Consider the following 23238-nt stretch of genomic DNA (forward strand, 5'->3'; position numbering starts at 1 on the left):
TATCCAGCACAGAAACAAAAAGCTTGTAGCACAATCTTTCAAATGATTTATCCCCTCTAATTATACTATGCAACTTCTCATTAAAACAGAAGTGAAACTTCAAGATTACCTGATATAGTTGTAATCCATTCCTTGAGTAAGGCCTTTACATCATTGAATTCAACAGCTCCAGCTAGATTAGGGGCCTGTGGCTTAGTACCAAAAGGTAATTGTGGTTGTGAAACAGAAGGACCTGAAGTATTCACAGTGCTTTGCACAAATTCCACCTGTTTAAAAACAAAACAGAGTTTTCTTTTGTATCTTTCCAACTGCAATCTTTAAGAAACCAGTCCAACTTCCCCAGACACCTATGACAGACACCATAATCAAATGTTGATGAGCTTGATATTTGAGGGCTGTATTTATTGGATATAAAGTTACCTGAGATTTGTCAGTGGTTGCTCCTTCCTGTTTTAGGAAGTCGTCTATTAATTTCTGTGGGCTTCCTACAGAAAAAGCGACATTTTTTGTGGGGCTCCCAAACAGTTTGTTTTTTAAAGGACTGTGGCTCTTTTTTACTGGGCTGGTTTGGAGTTTTTTCTTGCTTTTTTTCTTATTTTTTGTAACTGGTCTCAAGTTGAGTACAGAATTCTTTGACACTGAGTGGGAAAGAAGTAAAACAATAAATATGTTATCTACCACTAGGTGGCTAAGAGAGATCATCTTCATTTTAACTAAATTTCTATAGAGGACAGCATTACTGCTGAAGATCAGTTAATGTGTTGTCTGAAAAAAGGTGCAACTCCAAACTCACCACCAGTATTTGCTGACTGTTGGACAATCATTTCTATGTGTTTTTGCCTTTGATCATATGCCTGTCTGATCTCTTCTTGCAACTCTGAAGGCAGCGCAGCAAAAACTTCAGGGTCCACCTGAACAATAAAAAAATCCATCAGTGGTTAATGCTGCTGGTGCAAAATAACTTTTGATGTTTATATTATGAACATTAATGATAACAAATTGATTTCTATTCAGTGCTCACAAATAGCATCAGTTAAAGCACAAAAGGATATTCTGATGCTTGTAACTTTATATGCGTCTTTAAAGCAGGAAGTTAAAAGCTTATCCTATAATAAATGCTGAACAGGTTTATTGGCTCCTGCTATGTGGCTTCCTGGTATGTAATTAAGCAAAAAACAACACCCCAATAATTATTTCAGTACTGTTCACCTGTGAAAATGCTGGTAGTGCTATTACATTAATTCCTGCATCATTGCTTGATTCTTGGACATCTGGTATTTGTAAGAGAACAGCTCCAACGGGCTGTGCTGGAAAGCTTGTGTTGCATCCATTTACCGGTTCTTTTTTACTACTACTGCAAATTTCTCTGTGTTGAAGAGAATACATTTGCTCTACTTGTTCTCGAAGATCAGGGGGAAGTGCTTCCAGGACAGAGTGATCCAGCTATATATAGAAAAATGTTAAGAATATCAGGGGAAAACCCCAAAACCTAGCATCTTTGTACATATGCTGCCCCGAGCCCCAAATAAACCAAAAAAACAAGCTTTTAATTACCTATCTTCATCAGCGAAGTACATAAAATACAAAGAAAGAGGCTTTCTTAGTGCAAGTTACTTGTGCTTGCGTTGTAAATATCTCACTAGCATACTGTCCTTACTTGCAAAACTATAGGTATTAGCTCCACCCAGGTGGTCGTGGTAATTCAACCACATCTTCTACGGTAAGCTTTATGATGTACTATCCCAGGGGTTGCCAGGATGGTGGCCCACCAAGTGCTTGTAAAAAGTAGGCAGTGCTAGATGCGGCTTTTGCCCAGCAGTAAATAATTGGCTGTGCATCCTAATAATCAGAGCTTCTGTCTACACTGCTGAAGACTATTATAGTTAAAAATCACCTCATCCTCTGGCGTTCTGTGGTTGGCTTCACATCTTAAGGTGGTGATTTTGTGGTTAAGCCTCTCTCCCCCTGTTAGAATTCCAAAGGTGCCCACAGGTTAAAAAAGGCTGGGGACCCCTGCACTGTTATCTCACAATGGATGTCAATTTCATCAGCACAAAGATTTTCACAATTATAAACTGACAAGTGCAATCAATTTTTGTCATGATTAAAGTATTAATTAAAAAGCGAGATAACTGAGGCAAATACCAACTACACAGAAAACAAAAATTCCTAACTGTAATGTGCTATCTGCCTCTACAGAATAGTTTTATAAAACCAAGCCACTAAATTCTTCCATAAATATATTCCAGTTCAAGTCCATTCCTTCCAATAGCACTGAATACTATCAATCTAATATTTTTACTTGGGAAATTTTTAAAGCTCAAGAAAAGCAGCAGGTATTTGAGAAATGAAGTCCGCTCCCACCCCCAACCTTGGTAGTTAACTCTCACCTCATGATTATCATCCAATAAAAAAGAATTATTCAAAAAGGAAGGAAAAAGTTCAGCTGTCCCTTTAGATAATTGTTTGTCTCAGAATGGAAATTGTTACCTGGGATGCTGATGGAACCTCAATGCTTAAATTAAGTCTTGGCTTTAGTTTGACAGAGGTGTGGAAACCATTCCAATTGACTGTAGACTCAGATCTGCTGGTAACATGATTGACATGAGATATTGGGTGAGGTGGTAGCGCTGTACAAGATTTTGATGCAGAAGGTATTTCAGGATCCACAGCGGCCGCTATCATTATAAATGCAAATGATATAAAAAAATGAAAATTATTCCAAAATCAACAGGCTTGTACTATGAACACAACCAAACCACTCTGCTTTCACATTCTCTATTGCAAAGCATGAAGTTAGTCTTGTAATTCCAAGTACTTAGAATAAGTTTCTGATTTCATAGAACATAAGAATAAGCCAGCTGGATCAGACGAGAGTCCATCTAGTCCAGCTCTCTGCTACTCGCAGTGGCCCACCAGGTGCCTTTGGGAGCTCACATGTAGGATGTGAAAGCAATGGCCTTCTGTGGCTGTTGCTCCTGAGCACCTGGACTGTTAAGGCATTTGCAATCTCAGATCAAAGAGGATCAAAATTGGTAGCCATAAATCGACTTCTCCTCCATAAATCTGTCCAAGCCCCTTTTAAAGCTATCCAGGTGAGTGGCCATCACCACCTCCTGTGGCAGCATATTTTAAACACCAATCACACGTTGCGTGAAGAAGTGTTTCCTTTTATTAGTCCTAATTCTTCCCCCCAGCATTTTCAATGTATGCCCCCTGGTTCTAGTGTTGTGAGAAAGAGAGAAAAATTTCTCTCTGTCAACATTTTCTACCCCATGCATAATTTTATAGACTTCAATCATATCCCCCCTCAGACGTCTCCTCTCCAAACTAAAGAGTCCCAAAGGCTGCAGCCTCTCCTCATAAGGAAGGTGCTCCAATCCTTCAATCATCCTCATTGCCCTTCTCTGCACTTTTTCTATCTCTTCAATATCCTTTTTGAGATGTGGCGACCAGAACTGAACACAGTACTCCAAGTGCGGTTGCACCACTGCTTTATATAAGGGCATGACAATCCTTGCAGTTTTATGATCAATTCCTTTCCTAATTATCCCCAACATATAGTTTGCCTTTTTCACAGCTGCCATGCATTGAGTTGACATTCCCATGGAACTATCAACTAAGACGCCCAAATCCCTTTCCTGGTCTGTGACTGATAGCACTGACCCCTGTAGCGTGTATGTGAAGTTTGGATTCTTTGCCCCTATGTGCATCACTTTGCATTTTGCTACATTGAACTGCATTTGCCATTTCTTAGCCCACTCACCTAATTTATCAAGGTCCGCTTGGAGCTCTTCACAATCCTTTGCGGTTCTCACCACACTACATAATTTGGTATCATCTGCAAACTTGGCCACCACGCTACCCACCCCTACTTCCAGGTCATTTATGAATAGGTTAAAGAGCACTGGTCCCAAAATGGATCCTTGGGGGACACCACTCCCTACATCTCTCCATTGTGAGAATTTCCCATTTACACCCACTCTTTGCTTCCTGTTTCTCAACCAGTTTTTAATCCATAGGAGCACTTCCCCTCTTATTCCTTGATTGCTGAGTTTTCTCAATGGTCTCTGGTGAGGAACTTTGTCAAAAGCCTTTTGGAAATCCAAGTAGACAATGTCCACTGGTTCCCCCTTATCCACATGCCTGTTTACACCCTCAAAGAACTCTAGTAAGAACTCACATAATCTTGATGACAACATCATGCAATCCACACCTTCATAAGCTGTACTTAATTTGCTATTATGTAGTTGACTTTACTGACCTTCCTTATGTTGTTCTTCTGAGTTACTTGTAGTTTTTGGAACTTGCAAAAGATCAACAATGGATCTGGAACCACCAGGAAAGAATCCAGACTGTACTGATAAGCAAGAGGAAACTGTTGACGTTGTTTTATGAATTGGAACTAACTGATGTACTTGAATGCCAACCTTTAAAAAAAAACAGTTTGCGGCAATTTAAACAAAATCTTGTTTTTGTACATTGTCAATAAATTAGAAAATTATTTAAGTTGTCCTAACATCTAAAAAGAACTGTATATCTCCAGTAATATAAAAGAACCAAAGGTTATCATGGAAGCTTAATAATCTCAAAATGTAAACACCGTTATCAGAAATAAATTATATTTTCTACTTTTTGCAGGCTTCAGATCTGAACATTCCACACTTAAAAAGACATTTCTAGACAGTTGCTGGGCCTCTCCAGTCACTTGAATATTTAAAACCATGTTTTAAACAAAGCCAGTGAGCAATTTTGATATTAATTTATAACGTTATTACATTGCTTGTAATATTCTTGACAGCTCCTTTTTTGTGTCTTAACAAGGCAGAATGAGAAAATTGTAAAAAAGATTCAAAGTCCCAGTGATTTAAACACTCACCCCTCTCATATCAGATATATTCAATTTCATTGTGTGAAACATGTTTAGTATCTCTTTCCCAATCACTTTGGCACTGTTGGTTGCATGGTCAAGAATCACTGTCCTGAAAAGAACATACATTTAAAACTACATGGAGAGCTTAACTTTATCCAGTTGTATTAACACTGATGAATAAATACTTGGTATCATACAAACTAGATGCAAACAAAGTTCCATTACAAGCTTGAGCAAAACCATCAGACAGCAAACTGATGTTCTTAAACCCACAAGATATATTTTTTTAAGGAAAAAACAGTTTTGTACAAGAGGATTTTCAGGAAAGAAGCTACACACATCATTTGCTTCTTTATGCTACTATTTTCCCCCTCCAAACCCATTAACCCTCCTCCACACCAGCTTCCAGACATGCATCTGTAAGAACACGCACAAATCTGGAAACCTGGAGGGGGAAGAGAGCGGGAATGTGGCTTTAGGTTGGAGTTGGAGTGGAAAATGGTGGCCAGTGGAAGGGTTAAGCATTCCCATATCCAATCTCTTCTCTGTTAAAACTATCCTAAAGATTTTCTCCTGAAAAAGACAAACAAGCAAACAAGCTAATGGGGTTTATCTTTGGCAGGGGCTTCTAATAATCATTTTGAGAATAGGAAACAGGCACAATCCCAGAATGGCTGCCATGAGAAGCTGGGGACAATCAAAATTTTGGGAGGTTGCAAGCTAAGTCACCTCCTACTATGGAGTTGACTTTTTCTAAGTGAGCAGTCCCTACAACATGATACCTCCTGAAAAATCTCCTGCTCCAATCAGGTCGAAGAAAGCCAGGATTGGCTAAGCTTTGGGAAAGAAGTAAACTGAAGCCAGGAAACCATTGTGGGTACCATGGAACCCATAGGGAACATTTATCAACGGAACGAATGCCAATTTTAAGTACAAATGATCATCCTACATGGCAAGATGTTTCAGAGCTGATTGAGCTTACAATGTAAGGGGACAGGAGAAAGCTGCTCTTTAGAATAAATGGTTCTGTAGTAATGCAGAAAAGGTCTGATTACAATCTATATTCATGAATTAAAAGTTATTTTACTAAATGTTTGTTATATGTCAAAGTAATTTTTTTAAAAATAAGAATTAACTAATGCTAATAATCTAATACCAATTATTAATATTTTAATAAACAGAATTATTAAACCATTTATCACATAAAAGTGCCATAAAAGTTTTAACGCATAATAGATTAAATCATATCGCAAACTAATTCTTAATAGCCTCCAGGAATGCAGTAACTTTAGTTTTGCACAGTAGGACATGTTTGGCAAAATTTCACAAATTATTACCTTGCAATGTTGTCACAGATTCCATGGCCACCATACTTTGCAGGTTCTACAGGGGCTCCAGCTTTTCTGACCATGATTTTGAGAGTTAGTCGTTTGCCTTTCATACCAGCAGCTTCCAATCTATGTTGGATTTCTTCTGAGAGACTCAATAGGAAAGCTTCTGCTTCTTTTGGCTACAAAGAAATGATGGATTGTATATGCATAGCAGGTAACAGCTTCTTGTCTGCTTACCAGTTCCTACAGGCTAAATTTCTCTCTACAACTATTTATGCTTTAAATACTATATACAAATGTACACATGTGAACCCTCTGTAAAAGCATTCTCACTGCATTTTGGACACCTCCTCCTGATCAGCTCAACTGGAGACAGGGTTGCACTTGCCTGTAACTGATGCTCGTTGAGGCATTCTATGCAGGCAAACACTGGGACTGTTCAGATGCAGGCCAGCTTTTAGTGATGTTCTAGAATCAACACTAGAGGGTGGTCATGCGGTTGCTAGTCTTGTACGTGTTTTCTCTGAAACAGCTAGTTGACCAATGGCCCGATGACCTCTCTCCTCAGTTCTGTCTAAGACACCACAAAAACCCTATAGAGAACTTGAAGGGGGGCAGGAGGGAGGGTATATGTGCCTGCACAAAAGTAGGAATGCTTAAAATTGATTTTAACTGGAGGGATTAAGCTTAAACTTTAACTACTGTAAGTATATTGATGAACACTAGGTTTTAATTACATGATTAAAGTAACTAAAAAGCTACAGAATAACAGCGCCTTTGGTCTAATTTAACACAGTGCTTTATGCTCTGGAGTAAAGTTGCCAAATGATCAGAAGAAAGTAACTTGTCTTGCTAGTATTTTTCGCAGCTTGATCTGCAGAAATCAATAAGTCAAGGTTCTAATGCTGTTGCGATAAGCAATGCCATGTAATTTCTGTAAAATAAGTACTTGTTCAAGACACAGGACAAGGGTCATGTTAAAAAAACTAGCAATCCTACTTTGAAATGTATCAGATGCATACATAATGAAAATCTGGAATTTTCAATACAAAAGGTAATTCTGTATGTTTTAATGTCTTCCTTACATTTGAGTATTGACACCTTTTCAATAAACAGGAATTCCCCCCCTCCACTACTTATTGGGTACAGATGAGTTTTGCATCAGTAATGCTGATTCCCTGTTTCCCCTAATATAAGACATCCCCGAAATATAAGACATAGTAGAGGTTTTGCTGAAGTGCGAAATATAAGGCATCCCCCGAAAGTAAGACATAGCAAAGTTTTTGTTGGGAAGCATGCCCGACGAACAGAACACAGAAAAATAAGACATCCCCTGAAAATAAGACATAGCTCATCTTTGGGAGCAAAAATTAATATAAGACACTGTCTTATATTCGGGGAAACACGGTAGTGAGGAGAGTTTCAATGCAAGATCCTTGTATCTCATTCCCAAGTGTGCCCTCTGCCTGTGAATAACTAAATCCATAGATAGGGGACACACTGACCCCCAGAAGATGTTTCTATCCCCGCCCCCACCCCCCGGTCTGTTCAAAATTCTGAAAGATTAAAAAAATCTTATCTCAGGCTGTTGGCAGGGGCACAGCCTGGGAGCTGGCCAGCAGCAGTTCCCACTGGGAAAAAGGAAGCTCCTGGCAGGGGCTTTGGCACATGTGCCTGGAGTAGTCTGGGTGAGCTATCAGGACAGAAAGGGACAGAACTCCACTGTGGCAACAGAGCCCAGGAGCTCCTGGGAGGCATGCCCGGCTACAGCTACAGCCAGGCTGGAAGATGGAGAGAGGGAGAGATGGGATTCCCCCTGTGACTTTCATGCCTCCCCCCCATATATCTGTAACCCTGGAAGGAGGTTTTGGTTTTCTGATTGAGAAACACCTGCCTTGTATTGTATATTTCTTTCTCGACTTCAGTGCTACATACAACGTATTTTACACTTTCTGTGTTAATACTGATATCAATATGGATCACCTACTGCATAGGTGACAAACTCACGGCCCTCTAGATGTTATGGACTACAGTTCCCATTATGATGCTGGTAGGGGATGATGGGAACTGTAGTCCATAACATCTGGAGGGCCGCAAGTTTGACACCTGTGACCTAAGAACATAAGAACCTACTGTATCATTAAAATAAAACAACTTCACGACTATGGGCGAATTCTGTAATTTTAATTTTCACCTTTTTTTTACCTGGGTAAATCTTATGCCATAGTTGATCTCTGCTGAAACAGATTTTCTTTCTTTCTCTCTTTGAACAGGTCTATCATCCAAACCACGGCAGAATCTGAACAGCATTTGTCCTGTTCTGGGACCAAATTCTTGCTGAAGCTTTGACATGGTGAAGCACTGAAGGTCTCCACAAGTTTTTATACCCAGTAAAGAAAGCTTAGATTCCGTGGTCCTGCCAACTCCTAGCAAGAAAACAAATTGTTGGGCTTTAGATCTACCACTGAAAATTGTCCTTAATCTTGAAAGCTCTGCTAGTGTTTAAAACTAATAGGCATTTTTATACAGATGGTTTCCAGAAGTATTACTGGCTGTCAGCCTTTATGAAGCAATTTAGATATTTCACACTCAGCAACAGACTATAAAAACTGTTGATATCACAGGACTCTAAGGTAACTGAATTATACATAATATTGCAATTATTAATAGTTACAGCTCTAATGGTATAATTGTATTTTTAACATACCATGTTCTAAAGATACAGAATTAATTTAGGTAGAGATGTATTTGGTTGTGTACTCAAAAATCAGGGTAAGACACACCAATCTTCAAGTTTTGGATGGTATCTATGGACTTGATCCCACTGTGATTATGAACAATATATATGAGAGGAGTACAGAAAATCTGATAAGTTCTGCATGAAAGAAGATAATATGCTAACAAAGGTTCACCTGGAAGATGAATTACTAGCTGACTTTGAATAAAATCATCCACTTCTTCTGGCTTTAAGTGATACTGTCCATCAGGCTTTGCTCTGCGAGTTGCCATTCTAGCCAATAAAATGTTCGAACCTATAGGGATGGTAAATATAGTGAAATATGATGGAAGAAATCCATATTGCTATTAAACAGCAACACATTAACACTCTGGAAGAGTATGTATCTTTCTCCCAACAGCCCCAGAAGGTAGCTCTTAGAGGCTTAAAGTCATGCAATAGACAACACGTTTTCTTTGAAAAGCCACTATTGTAGTTAAATGTTAGTTTTAGGGCTAATGGTTACTGTGACACTCAGAAAAAAACTTTTCAGAGCCACATCTGATTTTATGTTTTTCACACAATTTTCTGCTGGTAGGTAAATATATACACTACTGCTGAATTCTGCATTTGGAACAGATGCGTTTAATAGTAATGGAGTTTCTCTGACACTAGGGCTGTACAGTTACCTTTGGTTTTTGGAAAGATTAACTGCTACCAACCAATCTTACCTGAGGCAATCTTCATTTGGGATCCTAGCCAGTGGCAGAGCTACAAGGGGATGGGGGGGCGTGCACCAGGTGCATGCCTGCGGGGGCAGAAAATTGCCCCAGGCCCCTCCCCCCCATGGCACCCCCCCCCCCTCGTTCCCACACTTACCGTAGTTCCTTTCCTTTTCCTATAACTTTTTCAGGCTGAAAAAGAGGCCTGTTCACAGTACAGGCTAAAAACAGCCCGAGGAACTACAGTTCCCAGGAGACCTTGGGGTCCACAAGGTCTCCTGGGAAGCATAGTTCCCATCAGGCTGTTTTTAAGCCTGAACTATGAATAGGTCTTTTTTTTCAGCCTGAAAAAGTTAAAGGAAAAGGAAAGGAACTATGGTAAGTGTGGGAAAGGGGGGGCGCGCCGCGGGGGCAGAAAATATAGACTGCGCACTGGGTACAGTTGGCCCAGCTACGCCTCTGGTCCTAGCCTATGCAGCAGAGTATCATAAGTTTTGCCCAGACATATACTACAAGGCAAATGTAGTTCTGAGCTGCATCACACAAAGTATAGTATCCAGACCATATGAAGTGATGGTATCACTTTACTCTGTTCTGGTCAGATCTCACTTGGAGCACTGTGTTCAGTTTTCAACACTGTAGTTACCAATCAACATGTTTGGGTCGGGAAGGAATTTTCCTTTAGGCCAGATTGGTCAGGGATCCTGGAGGTTTTTTTGCCTTTCTCTGGGCACAGGGCAGTGGGTCACTGGAGTGGGTGGGTGGGTGTAGTTGTGAATTTCCTGTGTTGTGCAGGGGGTTGGACTAGATGACTCTTAAAGTCCCTTCCAGCCCTACGTTTCTAGGCTCCCAGAGAAAAGCATCAAAAAGGACATAAATTGAAATGATCAATCCACATTCAGTTACTTAACATTTACTGAAACGTAAGTAAAACATATACTAACCTATCCCAATGGAAGCGGCACATTTGGTCTTGTTTTTAATTTCAGCACGAATAGCATTTGCTATTTCTTCAGGGGACAGTCCAGTCTCTGCAAGGATTTCAGTGATATCTACTAATGCTTCATCACAACTGACCGCTTCAATGTTATGAGTATAGCTATCAACACAAAGTAAAGGAAGTGAAACAGCAGCAACAGCTCACCATCTGTTAAAAACAAACATGTACCAAGTAAAGCTTCCCTACTGTGGAACTGATTCCATGACTATTTTTACTTTCAATCTTGCATAATTTAAGTATATAACACACAAGAAAATTTATGCTACTGACAATCATTTACCATCACTACATCAAATAAGAGAGACATTCTAAAATCTTAAGACACAGATTGCACAGTTACTATTAAAAACAATTCTGGTGTTCCATATTTGTTTATACATATTTGCTTTGTTAATATGTAAAGCAGGGCTAGTTGGGTCTACTTTTCACATCAAAAAATTGAGCCTGAAGGCAGGGAGTTGGGTCTGCCCCAGCCAGTCTCCCCATGCTCCTTTGCTTAAAGAACTTTCTGATATCAAAGAGAACCATGGGAGAAAAGCACTTGAACTGGCTGAGTGAGGAAAGAGTTCCACTCCTCTCCTCCAAACTTTCCTTGGGTATAAAAGCTCAATCTCCTGTCCTGATTGCCATTTTTATATACGGACAAGGGAGATATATAAATGAAAATTCAGCTGCCTCATCATATCTAGTTTTTCCCATTCCCCCTTTTCAGATTTGTTATTATTTCAATTTTTGTTATTTATTATATTGATGTAAACAGAGAATCACTGTCTGGTAGGTTCCACATACAAAACATATAGCAAAACAAATGTTATCATAAAAACAAATCTGGAGGTTGTTCCTAGAACTGGATTCACATTTAGTTTCTACTCAAGTGTGGCATTTTGTCAGAAGAACAGCACACTTTCCTGACTCCCAACAGCACACTGATACTCCCAAAATACTCCTCCTGGGGAACAGGGGGCTTAACAGCATAAAAGGCAAATGGGGGAGGGGGGTTCCCTCAGGAGGAAGGGGAAATAGGTGGTAATTACCACACCCCTTCTATTAGCAGAAAATTTAGTGTGCCGCCAATGCTTAAACGTTAATGTTTTCTAATGAAATATGAGACAGTTTAAAAACAAGCTGATCCCCCAATATTATTCATTTTACCTTGCCAGAGTTTCATACAGTGTCCGTGCGACTTCTTTGTATGCCTGAAAATCATAGGGTACTGCTTGAAGATTTGGACACAAGCGTTTTGCTTGCCCAAAAAACATTCCGTTTTTAATACCAGCTTGTCTGAAAACAACACCAAAAAATCCTTGGTTTAAAATCCAAAGTATCAATTATGACATTCATAAAATTTTGTTTTATTTGCCCCCAAACATTGACAATTCTTCCACAAGGGACAACCAAGGACATTTTGAGCTCAACTCCTGTTAGAGCATAAAGATAAAAGTTTCACTGCTTGAAACCAGCAGGTTTTCGTGGAACTTGCTAGTATTAATGGTGGTGGTGTCTGTATATTCATCCCACATACTGCCATTAATGAATCCTTTCTTCAATGTTTGCTCACAATTACATTTATGTAAAGAAAGTGATGCCTTTTAGGATGAAGTTGCATGATGAATCTGCCTCTTGGTTATTCTTGAGTTCCTTCCATTACTGAAAAATTACCATTCTAGTTTGAAATGCTTCATGTTCAACTGCCAGTGCAAACAGGCCCTGCAAATTAGATATGTTGTTGATCTGAAACCATTTCTAAGTAGGTTCTTGATCTTTAGAAAGCTAACAAAAGATTCAAACCATGCTGGCCTATGGCTCCTTGAGCACATGGCTGGCAATGTACTGCCTGAATAGTTGCGGACACAGGGAAAATTTTCCCTCCTTTTTCTTACCTGTTCTCACAGGAGTAGGATAAACTTCCATAAAGGAAAGGAGGTGAGATATATAAATTACACAGTTTCCTCTTACCTAGCCTCGTAGCTGCAAGATGCGATTTCAGCCATTGATGAGACAGAGATATCCAATTTATTTCCATTCATTTGGGGAGAATCCAGTTTATCCTCAGTGGATAAGTCCAATTTACTAGTTTCTGCATGAACAAAAAATTAGTTTAACTATTTGCAGTTAAAAACTGGATTTCATTAAGTTATTAATCAGTTACTTTGAGAAAAGTGTTAATTTATTAATTATTTAAGAATCTGAAAGAAGTATAACCATCATTTTAGGTGGGCAACCTCCAAAGAATACCAGGGTCATGATGAAGAGTCAGGCAATGGTAAACCACCTCTGAATGTCTCTTGCCTTGTAAACCCCACCAGGGTTCGCCATAAATCAGCTGTGACTTAGGGTGATGGGGACGAGACACACAGTACCTGAACAACACTTTAAATGTTACTTTCCATACATGCCTTTTAAAAATGTAGAATACTCTAACCAATCTGTAAGCTAATTTCTAATGTGGTGTGAATGATCTTGAATGTATTTTAAAAGTTTATAAGCCAAATGGCCTTCTTCAGTCTCCCATCATTACTATTTGAGGTGGATCAATATAATTACTTTTTTCTTACATGTGCATTTTTGTGAAATTCCAAGCTGAACCTGGCCTGGCGTAAGTATCCATCAACTCTGGCTGCTTAAACTATCCAGGAAACATTATGCTTTAATTTCAAGCTAGCTGTACCATGTTGGACTGGGAGCCACAGACTTACTGGACCTTGCCTAGGGGTCAGCTTATATTCCCTGGAGGAACCAAAGAAAACCAAGCACCACTAAAAATAACAAAGCAATTGTGTGATTTTCTCTACCAATATTCACATGAATACTGAACTTGTTGAACAAAGCTGTTTTAATTGTAACATTTTCCTTCAACTTTTCTTCTCTTGATGGTAAAAAGTACAATCAAAAACCTGTAATGCATCATAGGTCAAGCTTGCCCACTTATGACACCAATCTGAAAATAAAGTTACTGAGTTAGCTATTACAAAAAGTACAAAAGTAATGGAAAATAGCAATTGAATATGCAATGTACAACTCCTTTAATTTATAATCCAAGTCTAATTTTTTTATCTTTTAGAGACAGAAATATTTCAGAGAGTTTATTTAAAAAGAGACAAAATGTTGTAATAACTTTCATATAATATAAAATGACTCCTAAACCAATTTATATTACAGAGAATTACTCCTAACTACTTGCTTGCAATTAGCAAAAATGAATGGTACAGTAGTAGGAAAGGTGGCGTTTAAATTCCCTAAATAAATAAAATAGAGAGTATGAAGACAAACCAATTTTCTTGTTCTATGTTGATTCTCATGCTATTTTGGGTGCAAACAAAAAACAGTGCCAGCTAGAGACCGTCCCAAGCATTATAATACTTGATTTACCAGTAAGGTGTAACAACATGGATGCTGTTTTTCACTGCTTAGTAAACTATATCATGCAAAGTTGTGCTTTGCAATGGTTTACTCTAAGTGTTGCTGACTGGTCAACCACACTGCAGAATAATTTGAAATGAATTATGATACTATCTTTACAAGACTATGATCAGGACAAAGAATGTACTAGACAGAAATATATGAAATAGAACATGGATTTGAGCTGTTGTTTCTGTTGACACTTCAATTATCTTTTTGATGGGCTCACTGCAGTTATCTGACACATCTGAGAATACACATTAGAGCAAAGAAGGCCCCAATAAAAAATGAACAAGAACAATGTTTTCAGTCCATTTCTTCCTCTCCCTTATGTTGTCATCTTGATGAGTTCGATGGGCTCCTCCACAGTGCAGCATAGCAGATCCCCCCATAAGATGATGCAGTCACTTCATGTAAATTCAGAGAATGCAAGACACACTGTCCTCATTGGACTGCAAGGTAGAGACCCTCTCATCAAAAGTTGAGAAAATAGACCGGCGCATGGTGAATGTGGAGCAACGGATGGAGAAATCAGAGGCCAGGACCCAAGTCTGTGAAAAAGAAATCGCTGAGAATAAATTTGTATATAAAGTGATGATAAAAAATGTTGCTCTTTAGAATAAAAATGGAAGATACCAGGGTTGAGGGAAAGGAAAGCTAAAAAATATTCCAATCTTCAGAATCCTGGTAAATGAGAACAGACTTTCAGTAGAACTGTAATTACCTGTTCTTAAATAAATGCTCCAAAATGGAGATATGGAATGAGAATGACAGCAAATGATTAAAGCAATACAACTGTGGATGAATAAAAATTAAAGACTGATTTTGTAAGAGATCCAAAATTTAACAGCTCCTAATATTTGTTCAGTAGGAGACAGTAACTGCAAGAGGCATCAGGAGAGAACAATTTGCAGAAGGGAATTGAAGTTTTTGGTGTCTATATCTGGACAAACTAAGAGCCCCACAGATCCAATGAAACTGTATAGCAGGTCTAACAGAAAGCAAGAGTAAAGAACAATATGGAAAATGAGATACTGAACAAATTGTTTTTTCATATTGGAATTTGGTTATTAATACGTAATAAACCCAGGTTAGATTCTGTTCACTGTCAAAACTATGCACTCTGAAGTTTCTATATCATTACTATAACATACTGTTGGCTGCTGTTTAATATAGATTTGCACCTACATATATATTCATGCTGAAAAGCACTTTATTTTTTGCAAAATCTTAAAAATGCAAGCACTCTTTATTCAAGTACTAGAATGACCAACAATTTCAATGTTTTCTTCTCTTCAGAAGACAAGAAGTCAGTCACTATTTTGTGTTCTTGTTCAAACAAATGGCCAGTCAAAAAGCTTTTTTAAAAAAAGCACAGACCAAGATTATTCGAAAACATACAAGCTAAAAATTATGCACCAGGTTGGGTAAAAGATGAAAAAGATTAGCTACCTAACAGAAGCTTGTCAAGATATAACTGGCATGATTTAGTAGATGTGGTTTTCATATGTAGAAGTTTTTGCATCCTCTGCTATGGTTTGTGAAACACACACAGTTTGCAGTTCTCTCTCCCTTACTCTTGACAGTGGGAGCCTTGTACTAGTTTACAAAGAGAAGCAGGCTTTGCAAGTGTGTCAACAAAAATCTTTTTCAGAGACACAGTGGTCAAGAATGGAGTTCTCAGCCCTCATCAGAGTAAGAATTGCTATGCTGAGAAACACCCCATTTCTCTGTCCCTTAACAGTTACGACAAAAAATACTCTGTTGTTTGTATGCAGAATTCATGCTTCTTGTCAGCGAGGTTGGCAACAGAGTAAAGACAGTGAGAGGGGGCACAGTGATAGCATAGATTTAGTACACTGTAGCAGCTATATCGTATTGCATCAGGCGAGCATTTGACGTAACAGACATCACAATATTCTATAACTAAGAAAAGACACTGTAAAGGTCTCAGCTACCACTGAGAAAGATGGAGGGGGATCCAAATGTAAAGAAGGAGCAGAAAAGGTTGCCAGGAAAGACCACAGCATACTTTGAAAATTTTTCATTTAATAGTAGAAATTATTTTTAGCCTCTCTCCTGCATATTGCTGCACAGTAGACACAACCATTTAACACATATCCAGCTAATGTACATTTTATATCTGACTAAATAAGTCTGGCACTGAACTGTTTCCTGACACCTGCTTATTTCTCCACTATGCTACTTTCTGACCTCTTCCACACTCCTTCCTTATTTCCCTCCCCCAATTTCATCCTCTTTGATTTTCTTTGCCCCAGTCACCCTCCTACTTTTTCTACTTTCACATTTTGCTCCCTTTTCTCAAGCCCACTTTCTCTTTTGAATCTCTAAAATTCACTACTTCTCCACACCATATCTCCAAATAGCCTCAAGGTGTATTAAATTATGGTGATAGGAGGATAGAGAGATGTGGAAAGAAAAGAACCAAGCTTCAGCCACCTCCCACAAAATCTGAGCAGTAGCTCCAGCTTAAAAGGTAACAGGAATCTGTGCTTGGCCCTGTTCATATTCATCTGGACCATGTGCTTGCTTCAAATTACTTCACCACAACATATTCTCTTTCCCACAAAATACAATTCATAGTAACCAAATATATCAACTCTCCAGTACTGGTTTCAACTGGATTTCCCTTCAGAGTCCCTGATACTACTAAGACTAATGCCACCCATTACAATTTATTTCAGCTGAATAAATATCAATGAATGTTTTCTTGTCCTACTTCTAAACCCAAAGCCTACAATTTTCTTCCTTGATCATTTAATTGAACATGTATTTACAAAATATGTATGGGAGAGGGAACAGGAGAAAAATCCACCACTTAATTTAAGGACAAATATTTATTTTTAATAGAAGATTCCTCACTCACAGAAAAACAAAAATATGGAAATGTCCCCACGGCAATAGTTTTGTATTGGCACATTTTAAATTTTCTAAAAATTCGAAAAATAGGCTCAACAGAGTTGCGGGTATAAAAGTAAAAGCAGGCTCAAAAGAGCTGAGAGAATGAAACAGTTATGTTACTGTTTATTCTACAGTGTGTTGTATTTAAGACAGTCAATATGCAGTCTATTCAACAACCAATACCAATCAATCAATAAAAATATATATACCTAATTTGACACAGTTACTGATGCTGTTCATAATTACCTATTGTTTCAGAGAAAAATACAGAGAAACATTGGTTTTGGTTTGTAAAAGGATATAAATAAAACTGTGACAATTCTGTTGTGCAATATCCCATTAGCAGAGAGGGCAGAAGAGACTGGACATCACCATGAGTTGCTTCTGTGGACTGACATCTTTGCCATTAGACAACCCCAGTACATTTGAAGCAGTTTTTTGGAGAATAACCTGGAACTAGGATTTTGTGTTTTGTGTAGCAACTCTGTTCTTTTCAGCAGAGTATTCTATTAGGTCCAACAGAGATCTGTACACACTTCAAACACTGGTCATTACTACAGCAGTCAAGATTTTTTGAAGTAGACTTTTGGAGGCTATTAAGATGATATCGTCCCTCATGGTTTTTAAGGGAGAGGGAATTAAGAGGCTATTTCAGTGCATCTGAAATGATTTTGAGACTGGTTTGTATTTTACTTGTGTTTTATGGATTTAGTATTTAGCAGGCTGGATCTGCAGTTTTAATTTTTATTATGTCACTTTAGATTCTTTGTGAAGGAGAAATGTGGATTAAGGTTTTAAAATGAATATAAATAGCATTCATGGTTAGCAGAGTCCGCCATCTGTGCACTCCTAACATTTTATGTTACATTTTTTATGACTGATTCCCGTTGTAGCAATCTGCTTTGGAAGCAAACATTGGCTCAAAAATGTAACGTAAGTGGCCTGTACAAATAACTATATTAGTGCAAATATCCCAAACAAGCATTTCACTCTGTAATATAGGCTATACATTTGAATAACTATTTCCCACAGGAGAACAGGACTTGTTCCTGTGCAGCGGGCCTACCCGAAACAACTGAACACGTGCTCCTTCATTGCAAAGATTTGGCAGTCTATCGGTTGCTTTTTCTCGAGGCCATCTTGAAGAAATTTTCAGTGAGATCAGACAAGGAAATAGTTTCACACCTGCTTAGTGACCATCATCCCCACACTACTGAATCAGTTGCCAGGTTTTTAACAAAGGCACTTGGATCAAGAGTGAAACCTTTGTGTAAATTTTAGTCAATTGGTTTTAACATAATCTGTATTTTACCACTCTTTATATGCCATTAAAGGTTTTGTATTTGTATTTGTATTTGAATAACTATTTCATTTTCATGTGATACTATTAGTGCTATAGTAAAATCAATACCTTTCAATCTAATAAGGAACTGGAAAATGTCTTAAATTAAAAACCTTTGAATGACATAACGTTAGCAAAACAAACTTCAGAAAAATCTGAAGTAACCTTGAGGACAATGTAAAACATTGACTTAGACAGAGTCATACAGCAACTACACAGCTTTTGCATGGAGAAATTTCTTAAACCAGGAAAACAACAATAGTGAACTCCTATGCAGAGTTACTTCAATGTGTGCTCACTAAAATCAACAGGCTTAGACTGGAGTAACTCAGATTGCAGTACAATGTAACAAAAGTAAAAAGATGAGTGGTTCCTTGGGGTTCCCTATAGCAAAAAAGGAAAAAGATGAAAACCACATGACTTAAAGAAAGCCAGAGAATGTGGACTGTCTCAAACCAAGGGTCCATCTATTAAAGTAAAGTATTAAAGCTTTCTTACACTGGCCAGTCATATGCATACAGGAAAGCTACAAGTAGGCCATAAATACAATAGATGCATCCTACTATTTGTTTCCACCAAAGCACAGGCTTGGCTACTGAATGCAGGAAGACCTTGAATTACACTATATTTTGAGGGGCCAGGAAGCTATGGCCTCTGTTTAATAATGGAGAGCAGGGAAGCAATAATATATCATGACAGACTCAAGTCCCATGAGAAACTGTGGGAGATTTTGACACTCCCTCCCCCCGAAATCTCCTTACAGGAACATATAAAGGGATTGGGCAGGTTGATTTTTCTTTCCATCCGGCTTTTTTCCCTATAGCTGACATTCCTCTCAATGGTCTGCCTCCTTTGGAGCATTTTCAGCCTCACTAGGTAATCTGATAGTTGCCCCCATTTTTGGTAAATTAAATTTCTGCAACCTGGGGAGTTCCCCAAATATGGAGAGCTCCTGCTAAGTCTAAGAATGGCCTCGTTTTGTTGCTTTCATCATACACAAGGAAGCTACCAAGTTTACTATTAGACAAATCCAATAAATGTATCTGATAATTGTGAGATCAGGAAATAAAATGACATATTCACTCTTAGCTTTAATCTGACTAAAAAACAGAGCATTGTAAAACTAATCTACAACATCACATGTGCCTTTAAATAAAATATGTTTTCCAATTTCAGTAAATTGCAGAACATTTGTACCTGCTTTGCCTTTCAATAATTTATTATGGTAATATTGCCATTCCAGCTGTGGGTTTGCCCCTGGACGTAACAATGCTTTTCCTGATCCTCGATTACTGGTAACAGCCACTGGTTTTCCTGTGAAATAAAATTACATGTAATTCAACTTGCATCAGTTTTCTAAGAAAACTAATATTGCGAAGTGCTTTGCAGCATAAATTCTGTCCAACAATGTCTGTCCAACAATTTAGAACCTTTTTATCCTGCTCTCCCTCTGTCCAAGGAACGTATAGCAGCCTACATGGTTCTCTTTTCCTCCAATTTATACTCCCAGTATTACTGTGAAACTGGTTAGGGTGAAGTTTACTCACCTTTTAGATCTGGCTTCTCTCGAATACCCACTGACACAAAGAAGCAGTCCATATCCACATGCATTATACAGCTCTGATGCTTGGTTGAGCTCAAGATGGATGCATTATCTAGCATAACATCAAACAGAAAATTTAAAAGAAGCAGAATATTTTAATAGCATCCTTGCTGATATAATATTCACCAGTCTACTCCCTGTTCACAAGTAGTTTAAGATGCCTCAACATTCTAGCCTGCAAATGGATCTTTAAATTTTTTTAAAAGGTGACAGCCCATCATTTCATATACTTTCTCTTCATTACAACTATATCAGTTTCAAGTGCAAATTAACATCAGCTTTTATGTGAATGCTGAAGTGAACAAAGAAGGAACTATTCAGTATCACTTTCCCAGCTTGGCTCTATGTTGTTCTAGCTGTGTCAGGATAAACAAGATTGCAGTGCAGCAGATGAATGGGTTTAACTGGAAACCTCTTCATCTCAATATCACATGCCTTTCAAAAGCCAGAAAAAATAGTGCAGCCTTGAGCCAACACTAGGAAAGCCAGACTAGATAGTTAAGAACCTGAAAGAAGACATTGCAAGCATAGATGGAATGCAGAGGGACTTGGCCGAATGCACTGCCCATCACTGCCATTGCCCTAGTGCAGTGCCAGGGATGGTTTCCAGGTTTTGTTGGCACTGGGAACTCTGCTCACCATGAAAATGGAGCACGGGATGGGATCATGTAAGAGGTGGCACAACTGTGTAGCAAGCTTCCAAATCTAGCATAACATATTTTCTCAAATACTTTGAGAAATTTGTCCAAAGTTTCAAGTTTAACCAGAGATCATGAAAAATATGAAAGAACAAATTGGCAGCTTCAAATAGTAAACTGTCATCCCTTTAAAATAACCTGAAAAACTGTGCATAAATATAAAGCAGTTTCTACTATAACTATCATTACTACATAAATTCTTATTTTTGTATGTGTAAATTTATGCCTGCAGAGGTAACATGCCTCTTCTTCACAACAAAACTGTTATAAAATAAATACACAGAGAAAAAGACCTTAACTCAACAGTTCTTTTGAACAGAAGTGCAAAATTTCAAGAAGTTCAATGAATAGAAGATTCTTTTGAGTGGAGTAGATCTGCAAAAGGAGCTAAGTGTGAGGAGAAAGGGGCTTCTAATAAAAATGAAACTGAATCTGAGCAAAATATTGCACAAGTATATTTTAATGAAGTTCATCTACCTGTTGGTAAGGCAGGCATGCGTGCAAAATGCAAATACTTCAATGAAGACATGCAAGGCCTGGGGGCCCAAATGAAACAACATGATGAGAAATGTTGTTTATGTAGAAAACCATGATTTAAATCTAGTCTTAGTGACTAGTGATTTAAATAAAATCCTCCCTGGTTCACATAGATATAACTTTGGATTCTTACCCACAACAACTATTTTTCAGAACCATTTACTTCCCCAATCCTGACATTTTCAACTTAAATTCAAAAACCCGTGAAAGATAACAAGATGGTTTAATATACCAACTGGCATGTGTTCCGATTCTTATAACTCTGGAACACAGCTCAACAATGTGATACAAGAGGAACCCTGTTCCACCCATTACATTTCTAAGCTGTTGCTTTGTAGCCCATAGCTGCTCATCATTAGTTTATGAATACTCTATGCAAACTGGCAACACAGTAAGTAAAAATTTAAATTGTTTAAATGAACAGCTAGAGGTAGGGGCATATCTACCTATTATGATGCCTGGGCAAATGCCTCTCCCCAACAGCTGCATCCCACCCCTTCTGGGCGGTGTATAGTTGAAGGATGGTGAGCAGGGCTCACTCCCCTTTGCAATTGCCACGTGGAGATTGCCATCAGGGCCAGCTGGCTCACTCCACCCCCCTCTCCACATGGAGGTCAAGTGTCTCCACATGGAGGGGGGAGCAGCAGGGGCTCATTTCAGCCTGGCCCCAGCCATCCTTGATCTGAAGCTGGCTGCTCTGGAGCCTCTAGCTTTATACTGTTGGCTCTGGCCCAAAGCTCCACCTCCGGTCAGAGCCAACAGTACAAAGCTAGATGAATTGAGAGCATCCAGTTTCAGTCTGAACTCAAGCTGAGGCCAGGCTTGGATCTAGCTCTAAGCTGCAGGCTGCAGTTTACAGCTGGCTCCAAGCCTGGCCTCAGTTGGTCTCAAACAGGCCCTTGCTGCTCCCATATCCACATGGTACCTGAAGGACATTTCAGGTGGCTTGTCTATGCCAATCTCCCCTAGAACCTCAGAGGATTAAACCTGTTTCCTCCAAACAAGCCTAACAGTATACATGCCATGTTCCTTCACTAAAAATATGCCTCAAAATATTGCTTGGATTAATGTCTCCAACCTTCTTCCTTTCTCAATGCAATGATGTGTTTTCATATAACCTTAAACAATTACCTGTATCAGCTATATTACCTGCAGACTGCCCTTTCAACTTTTTAAGCTTTTCTCTTCCTGGGAAGATTCCACTGTTATGTCTCTGTAAGATGTTAACAAACTCTGTAAATTCACACTTCCAGGTAGATATATGATGAAGTCTTGAATGAGAATAAAAGTCAGAAATGAAATTGCTATTAGAAGATTTGGATAGAGATGAAGAAACCACCTTATTAGGAACAGGTACTGAAATAGTGCTTTTTGTGCTTGAAGGCCCCTGAACAGTAGAATGATGAGCACCGTTTATTTTAATATCACTGTGCAAAGATGACAGTGATGAATTACTCGTAGTCCTATGCGCATCCAGTAAAAGTTCTGTATTTTTGTTGCTTTGTTGCAAATGCTGCACAGGGCAGTCTCTGAAGTCAGCTTTCTCTCGTCTTTCTTCCTCTTGCACAGGGCCTGGAGACAGTCTACTCGAAACCTTGAGGCCAGAGTGCACCAAGCTATCCTGTGTCTTTAAGGCACTGTTAGAATTATGAGTGTGTCCATTAAAAATGGCAGTGCTGTCTCTATGGTGAGTTCCATTATGTTTGCTCTGGGGAAGGACTTCCTCCAAGAATCTTGTTTCATCAGTCTCATATTCCTTGTTCAATTTTCTCATTCCATTGACTTTGATTTCATCCTCTGCTCCGTATTTTTTTACTGGACTATTTCTAAAAGCAAAGAACACTTATCAAAATAAAATCCTGTATTAGAAAAAGGCACTTACACTCATTAACAATAGACTGAGATTTTAAATGCAAGTCTAGCCTAATTAGGCATAATGTGGGGATTGAGGGCCTCATTAGATGTCATGGAGTCCTCATGGCTGCCATAAAGATGCTGCCATGATTCTAAAGACAGTGAGTGGGCTGAGACATTCTTGTTCCCCGTCCCCATGTTTTATCTAGTACTGAAATGGCCACACACATATTCATTTTGG

At 38.6% G+C, this 23238-nt stretch overlaps 1 protein-coding gene across 3 annotated transcripts in view; it reads right to left on the minus strand.

The window, feature by feature from the left end:
* The window catches only part of REV1 (REV1 DNA directed polymerase), a 59331-nt gene that overhangs the window by 2294 nt on the left and 33799 nt on the right, over window positions 1–23238 (minus strand). For 2 of the 3 annotated variants that reach the window (XM_048493182.1, XM_048493180.1), the window contains 16 exons: window positions 22275–22969; window positions 19853–19960; window positions 19503–19619; window positions 12599–12719; window positions 11795–11923; window positions 10587–10741; window positions 9117–9236; window positions 8410–8630; window positions 6211–6383; window positions 4880–4982; window positions 4265–4430; window positions 2491–2678; window positions 1210–1443; window positions 794–911; window positions 421–638; window positions 110–266 (listed from right to left, as the gene is read on the minus strand). In XM_048493182.1, coding sequence (XP_048349139.1) covers window positions 110–266; window positions 421–638; window positions 794–911; window positions 1210–1443; window positions 2491–2678; window positions 4265–4430; window positions 4880–4982; window positions 6211–6383; window positions 8410–8630; window positions 9117–9236; window positions 10587–10741; window positions 11795–11923; window positions 12599–12719; window positions 19503–19619; window positions 19853–19960; window positions 22275–22969 — 3023 coding nt within the window. The remainder of the gene's footprint in view (window positions 1–109; window positions 267–420; window positions 639–793; window positions 912–1209; window positions 1444–2490; window positions 2679–4264; window positions 4431–4879; window positions 4983–6210; window positions 6384–8409; window positions 8631–9116; window positions 9237–10586; window positions 10742–11794; window positions 11924–12598; window positions 12720–19502; window positions 19620–19852; window positions 19961–22274; window positions 22970–23238) is intronic. The other variant, XM_048493181.1, reaches the window with a different exon arrangement.

This window comes from Sphaerodactylus townsendi, linkage group LG04 (assembly GCF_021028975.2).
Source record: "Sphaerodactylus townsendi isolate TG3544 linkage group LG04, MPM_Stown_v2.3, whole genome shotgun sequence".
NCBI classification, from domain to species: Eukaryota; Metazoa; Chordata; class Lepidosauria; order Squamata; family Sphaerodactylidae; genus Sphaerodactylus; species Sphaerodactylus townsendi.